The sequence below is a fragment of the Mus pahari genome, chromosome 9, assembly GCF_900095145.1.
Source record: "Mus pahari chromosome 9, PAHARI_EIJ_v1.1, whole genome shotgun sequence".
Lineage (NCBI taxonomy): Eukaryota > Metazoa > Chordata > Mammalia > Rodentia > Muridae > Mus > Mus pahari.
The window spans coordinates 60634734-60642468 of record NC_034598.1 but is presented as its reverse complement, the minus strand read 5'-3'; the positions used below and the strand labels follow the sequence as shown (position 1 = coordinate 60642468).

Genomic DNA, 7735 nt, shown 5'->3' with positions numbered 1-7735 from the left:
TTTACCTGGTGAAGGCCACATCCCATTAGCACCAGAAGCAGCCAAATGGGCTGCTTTCAGGAGTCCACAAGCATGGTCCCAAAGGAATTTTCTTTGTCAGCTGCCCAGAACCCAGAAACCAGAGTTAGAGTGGAACTGTTACTCTAGGTCATTTCTCAGAAGAGAGAAACCTGAGACTACCTTAAAAACAAACCCGGCTATCAGCCCTGGTTACTGAGTCATAAGTAAACAAAGGGGCAGTCAGGAGCAGGGCTCCTCAGGGTTGCCTTCCTTTTTTTTTTTTTTTTCTTTTCACACAAAGATAAAAATAAACCCCCGAATGCGAATGAATGCTCCTACTAGATCACGCAAAGGCAGGCCGCTTCCCCTTTAATAACTGGAAGTGGCAGGAGTTTAAGCGAGTTTCTTATGATTTCTTTGAAAGGAAAACAACAACAACAACAACAACCAAACAAGACTAAGATTAATGGTTGTATCGCTGTTCATTTGAAGTTGAGGAGAAGTTACAGTAACTTAAGTCCGGATGCTTTGCAGGTTTCCAAATATCTGTTGTTGTATTTAAAAGGAACTTTGTGCTATCAATTAAAAAAAAAAAAAAAAAAAAAAAAAGGATGCAAAACGAAGTGAGACACAAGGCCCATTTACTTGAGAGCCTGGCAGCCGATTTCCGCAGGGTTAGAAGAGAGGGCAGCCACGCCAGCCAGCCAGCCTACCCACCTACTATCTCGCTGTACCATTCTCCACCTCTGCTCCAGCCACTCCCTTAACTTGATATCTGTTTACTCTAGAGGGAGCGGGGTTTTGAGAAGCCATCATAAATATCCTGACCTAATGCCTTAGCAGCCATAAGAAGGGAAAGAATGTACTTGCCTGAAGATAACGTTTGGGATATTTAAAGGTGTGGGTTAAATTTTATCCACTTTAATAACTGTTTTTTTTTTTTTTTTTCCTGTTCCTTCCGTCTACTTCTTTGCTCTCTATTTCTGCCCTGAAGCTGCAGGCACACGGATCTCCTCTGCAGGCAAAATCCCTCAGAGCCTACGCAGGACAGCCTTGTACGGACTACTTCATTCCACTGTAACGTGGTGGCTGCCCCTTCTCCGAAATGGCAGGTGTGAGCAGCTGTTTAAAGTATTCTATGTTTTTCTTCAACTTCTTGTTCTGGGTAAGTAGTTTTCTTTGAATTCTCAGTTTTGTACAGGGAAGAGGGCTTGAGATAAATATCACAACTGAGAACAGACTTACACAGAGGTAGAGGATGAGGAGGAAAAAGACATTTTCCATTGAAATGTTTAGATTTGTTTGTCACTGGCTGGTTTGGGAACTGAAAAAAAAACAATGACAAAAAAAAAAAAAAAAAAAAAAAAAAAAAAAAAAAAAAAAAAAAACCCCAAAAACGGCGTACTCAAGTTCTCTGAGGATAAACATTTCCCGAATGTTTTCATATTGTTGCAAGACTAAACACAGGGGGAAATATCCCTTAATTAAAGGACAATTATTCTCAGTTCTCTGATGTCAATCAGCACTCTGGTTTAAAGACTCCAAGGAAAACAGTTTGATTTAGCATGGCTTCTGGTTCCCTCCCTTTGACATCTGGGTTTGAAACAGGTGACTAACTAGTGGGTGACAGGGCGGTAAATACATGAGAGGATCATTTTCAGAATCCCCAGGAAGAAAGAAATGGTCTCCGGAGAAGCAGTAAGAGTATTTAATCATAAGATTCAGCTAAACCAGTGGCTGGGTGTTAGTGTTTCGAAGTCAGTGTTTTGGTGTGTCGTCAACCCATCCTTTCAGACAACAGGGTTCGTTTCTTGCAAATTATGCCTTGCTTAAGTCTGATGATGGCCTCCAAAGGCATTGAAAGCATCATTTAACATTGAAAAAGCAGATATCCTGATCTGAGGGGTTGGGGTGGGATGTCGGGGAGAGAGCCTGGTCACATGTACATATATGGTATAACTAGATGTGCTTCACAAGTAAAGTAGTGGAAATGTCTCAGGATGCTGAAACAGAACACAGTTCCATTGTTTCTGGATTGGAAAGTAGTTTATGCATTAAGAATAAGGAGCTCTGGTTTTGTGTCTGAGCCTTTTGGCCTTTAATAGAGAGATGGCTGGTATCGGTCCAATGCATTCATTTTCTTTCTTAGCTTTGGGTAAAAGGCTTAATAGAGATCTGGACAGGTCAGGGTGAAGGAAAAGCTCTATTCTCATCCATCCATTGCATTAAAATAATAATGATTTAAGTAAATTAATATAACTTTATAGTATGAAACGACTTTCTGCTCAATGGCTAGTAGCCCTAATGAGTAAAGGTGACATAGAGTGAATTAAATTCGTTAAATAAGTATTTATTTATATAAATAAGTAAGAGAATGAAAACATTTTTGTTCTTTATACTTTGTCTTCTTTTCCTATGAAAAGGGGCTATTTTTGAAACTACTAGAAACTAGGAAAATATTTTGAAACTCAAGACTATATGACAAATTTTAAAAAATAATCAAACATATTGCTTTTATTGAGTTATTAAAGTCATCAAGTGTTGAATATAAAGGAAGAAATGAATGTGTGCTTTGGCTTTTTTTCAAACTTTCCAACATTCACAAATAAAGACAAATTTGGAAAATTAACTCCATTACTTGGCCACTAAAACCACAAAACCAATCTATACATGTGTAGTCTCAGTCACTTGCCCAGACAATTATGAACAAAAAAATTAGGGTTATCATTCATCTATCAATACATTAGCATGAATCTTGAAAGGCAATTACATTTACTAATGTATTTAAAATATCATTCTCATACTTTAAAAATTCAATAAGAATTTCTTAACAGTTTAATTGCTTCAAACATGTTATTTGAACTATTATCCAGAATGATCCCATTAGACCTTGGTCCATTGATACAGATCCTGTGACAATTTTAATCTGTAGCCTCTTCCTTGGTCCTTGTCATTTCCCCTCTTTCTGAAATTCTGAGTAATTATTTCGGTTGGCCTTATCGTCCGTTCTATGGTTCAAATTTTGTTGTTCATACCCCAGGGTGTGCCTTGCTATATTTCTCTGTCTTCTGTATTTCTGTAAATTAGCAATGGCTTTAGGCCAGTTGAAAATACGTGATGGTGTCATGTTTGTGAGGATGTTTGAGTTCATTTTGGGTTTCTTACATGATTGAAGTGGCTGATAATCAATGCTATCAATGTTGCTTCCTATGTCAGTTGAGGAGAAATGTATTGTTTGGTTTTCAGGACATGGTTTTGTGTGTGTGTGTGTGTGTGTGTGTGTGTGTTTACACAAACCTACACACACACACACATGTATATAAAATGTGTGTGAGAATATATATGTCACATATTTTAAATATCATGAAGGCACACACAAATGTGATATAAACACTTCTTTCTTACTTTTTACCAGATTTCCAAACAATGAGTTAACTTTCTCATACCATTTATCAATAAGACACTTTTCTTATAAAATGAAATCATAGCCCAATACAGTCCTTATCCTTATTGATTTACAATTTATTCTGGATTTTTGCCAAGATGCATTTCAAGTTGGCTTTTTTGACATGACTATAATAACCTTTCTAACTTCTTTATTCTTAAGTGAGACAAGATATTCCAGGCTCATTTTCTCAGTTGCCTGCCGAGTTAGAACTACCTGTTTCTTTAAAAAGTCCTATCTCTTTATTTTTCTATAGAACTATGGCCATTGTTTCTATTTCTATGATATATATATGATATCATATATTTATGATAAATAAATATTAATATACTAATAAACACATAGGGTTTAAGATGTTAAAAATGTGTCTGAAAACACACCAACTAGAAACAATCTTCAAATTAGGAAAAGTTGAAATACATATCTATTTCATGAACAAAGAAGGACAAAGTGTTGATGGAGTTGGAATCCATTGTCTAACTTACAAACAGGAGTTTGGAATAAATCCAAATTTTGAATCAAGAATGTTACAGGAATGATAATCCAGGAAGGGGCTGTGTAATGGGCTTAAGATAAAGGTTCAAGGTCAGCTGCAACTGTCCCGCGCTCTGTACTTTTATGTTCCCTGACACTGTCACAGGTTTCCTGGGGAACTGATTAGTTTATGGTTACAATCTGTTCTTTCTCCGAGGTCACACATAAAATCTTTCTGACCCCGTAGATTTCAGTTAGATAGCTCTAACTTCCGCAGTGGAATTGTCTCATCTCCCTGTGTGGTGGGACCTGCAGTCTCTCCATAAGGGACAGAGACTGTTGGTGAGAACAATAGTTGGGAAAGCCAATGATGACTTCTTAGCCACATGTCACATCAGCATTTTAAATAAAAATGTAGGCATCTGGCGGTCTTTCTGAGGTGAGGGGACATTCCTATCTTCATTCTCCTCTCTCCCCTCGGCCTGGGCTCTAAGTTGGAAACGTATGATCCTTCGTAGGAAATTAGCAATTTGTCACATTCTTAATGTTTACTTAAGCAAAAATTTTAGCCTTCCCCTTGATGTGGTTTTCTCGTACATGTCCACGGCCTTGCGTTCTCAAAATGCATTCTTTCTGGTTTTAACTTGTGAAACTTGGCTTTGGTAAAGTGGGGCCAGATGTTGAAATATCTCTGAGATAGGCATATGGTCATTTGATCTGAACATACTGGTTTCTCTTCTGGGAGAACTTGATGTGCCACACAAATATGTGGTGGTTTTCAGTTGATAGAATTGATAGTGAGAGAAAAAAAACATGAGTTGAAAATCATCCCTAATCATGTTGGAGATTGCTACAAACTGGAGAACTGGAGGGATTATCAAAAATAGAGAAGTTACAGATACAACACCTATTTCCTTGAGTCATAAGTCAAACAGGAAATGGCCCAATTTTCTCACACCCTTCTTAGAGAGGACAGATCAGGGAGTCTCCAAGAAGCTTAGTGTCCCCTGGGCATGTGGGTAAGCACAAGTCTGGGCCCTCTATGGGAAGATGGAGGGTAACACAATCCAGACACAGAGTATCATGTGACCATCAGGTCTCATGAAGAAAAGCACAGAGGCACATTACCAATCTTCATATGTGCAGTGAAGAAAAGGGCTGAAGCCAGCCAGCCAGCCAGCCAAAGGCATTTGCACCAGAAGTGATCAATGCACAAGGGAGACAGAACTGTTCTGAAGGTAGTGTGAACATGAAGCACATTGGGAACCAGTGGTCCAACGTTCATTGACTTTTCTACACTGGGTGTGGCCAGCTTCATCAAGAGCTGTAGAAGTTAGGTCCCCGGTTCTTCCTCCCAGCCCCATGCTCCCAGAAATAAGCCTCAGACTTAAAATATATTTACAAACACGTTGGCTGTATAGCCAGGCTCTTCTCTGACGAGATCATAACTTAAGATAACCTATTTATTTTTATCTACATTCTGCCACACGGCTAGTTACCTATGCTTAGGTACCACACATCTGTGTCTTCACATCTTCCCTGATGGATCTTTCCCCACCTGGCCCTATCCCAGAATTCTTTCTGGCTCCCAGATGTCCCACCTTCTATTTCCTGCCTAAGCCATAGGTCATAGGCTTTTTAATTGACAGGTGGTACATCCATACACAAGACACTCTCTCTACAAGAGCTTGGATGCAAAGCAGACATACCTAGGATAAAGGTACATCATAAACGATGAGACACAATTATAGTTTATCCTGTCAGCTGTTGAAAAGCCCCACAGTAAACAGCTAGCTGTGGCTGAAACCTATGATATTGTTAATACAGCAGCTGCTTGTCATTGCTCAGTTAATGGTATTCAGTTGAACTAGGGGAACAGCAAAGGTGTAAAGGCCCTGTTGTAGTGAGCTTAGGTCCCCTTCAGCAGCTGTCCTTCCTTGGAGGGACTAACTTCTCAGTACTTTACAGTTTGTCATCTACACAAATGATGGCCGTGCTCAGTCTACCTCCTTAGATCACAGTGAGTTAATGTGCACAAGGGACTCAAAGTAACAGTAGGTGCTTATGAACAATGATGTTCCAATCAACACTTCCTAGGCATTTTAAGGTATGAAACTATTTCATATCGTGACAAATACTTTTCCGTGTGGAATTTTGCAACAGAGGGGAAATTAATACAAGAAGAATTTATGATAAGGCAATACTTTCTTCTATCACAGTTAAAGAAATGAAATAAAAACGCTTATTCGTGCCACTTGTGATTCAGATCCTGAACCTCCCCACCCTCTTGCTTTGTGTGCTAACGGATGCTCATTGGCTCTTCTCTGCTCCACTTCCTGCCTGCAGAAGCTGACGGAGGCCCTTTTACTTAGAAGGACTAACTATATCGAGGCCAGCCTGGTCTACAAAGTGAGTTCCAGGACAGCCAGGGCTACACAGAGAAACCCTGTCTCAAAAAACCAAAAAAAAAAAAAAAAAAAAAAAAAAAGATAAACTAAGAAACTTTAGGCCAACATATAAGCAAGGACTGGTATTCAGTAGTTTAACTGATGTTATTTTTATCCCTACAATGGCTCATATTGCTCTTAATATAAAAACTCACCCCTCAAATGATGATCCTATTTTGTGCATAGTAGGTTTTTAAAACAAGCATAATTTTAGTCCTACTCTACGCTCTTCTCTTCTCATGCGCAAGAAGTCTGGGGGGAATCAGGGAACTATACCGTCAGTGATGCTGGCCTCCACTCTAGATGAGCGAGGCCCCAAATATTCCCACCCATGTGGCATCAAACCTGTTGCTACTGATTACCCTGACTCTTCTCCACTAATGACCATTGGGGGCCACTGTAAGCTGAGCTTGGGTTTCAGGTACTCACAGGAACTTCTGTCAGTTCCTGCAGAGCTCAAATCAGAAGTTAGTTCCAGATGATGTCTTGCCATTCTCTTCCTGACATTTTGTTGATATCAGCCTATTTTCTGTCTTAATCGGCTTGGGTCTTGTCTTAGTCAGGGTTTGTATTCCTGCACAAAATATCATGACCAAGAAGCAAGTTGCAGAGGAAAGTGTTCATTTAGCATACACTTCCACTTTGCTGCTCATCACCAAAGGAAGTCAAGACAGGAACTCACACAGAACAGGAATTTGGAGGCAGAGGCCATGGACGGGTGCTGCTTACTGGCTTGCTTCCCTGGCTTGCCCAGCTTGCCTTCTTATAGAACCCAGGACTACCAGCCCAGGGATGGCACCACCCACAATGGGCTAGACCCCCCCCATCACTAATTGACAAATGTCTTACAGCAGGATCTTATGGAGGCATTTCCTCAAGGGAGGCCTCCTTTCTCTGTGATAACTCCAGTCAGTACGTGCCTCTATAAGAAATTATCATTGATTGGTAGTTGAAACAACAGAAATTCATTTCTTACAGTTCTGAAAGCTGAGAGGTCTGACTGAGATGTGGGCCCATTGGATGTCCTTCGGCCTTCTCACACTTTGTCACATGGTTCTTCCCAGAGGTTAAGATAAGGGACAGAGACAGATCTCTCTTGTAAGGTCCTCACTCTCACTGGATTAGGATTACTTTTGATGACCTCATTTAACCTACATTATTCTCTAAAAGACCATTGCTTGTCCATCTGTAAATATCAAAATTGTCTACATTCCCAGAATACTGATCCAGATGAACCACATCCTAATTATAAAAACCAAAGATATTACATGAGGACTGGGTGAAAAGCACAGTGGTTTCCCCTGAAAGTGAAACCAGGGTAGGATGGGCCAGTTAGATCTCCATGGCCAGTTAGATCTCCATGGCCAGT

At 39.9% G+C, this 7735-nt stretch overlaps 1 protein-coding gene across 2 annotated transcripts in view; it reads left to right on the top strand.

The window, feature by feature from the left end:
- Nucleotides 1-764: 764 nt before the first annotated feature.
- The window catches only part of Tspan8 (tetraspanin 8), a 34797-nt gene continuing 27826 nt past the window's right edge, over nucleotides 765-7735 (top strand). The window contains exons 1-2 of one of the 2 annotated variants that reach the window (XM_021205480.1): nucleotides 765-898; nucleotides 995-1165. In XM_021205480.1, coding sequence (XP_021061139.1) covers nucleotides 1106-1165 — 60 coding nt within the window. In that variant the 5' untranslated portion in view covers nucleotides 765-898; nucleotides 995-1105. The remainder of the gene's footprint in view (nucleotides 899-994; nucleotides 1166-7735) is intronic. The other variant, XM_021205481.2, reaches the window with a different exon arrangement.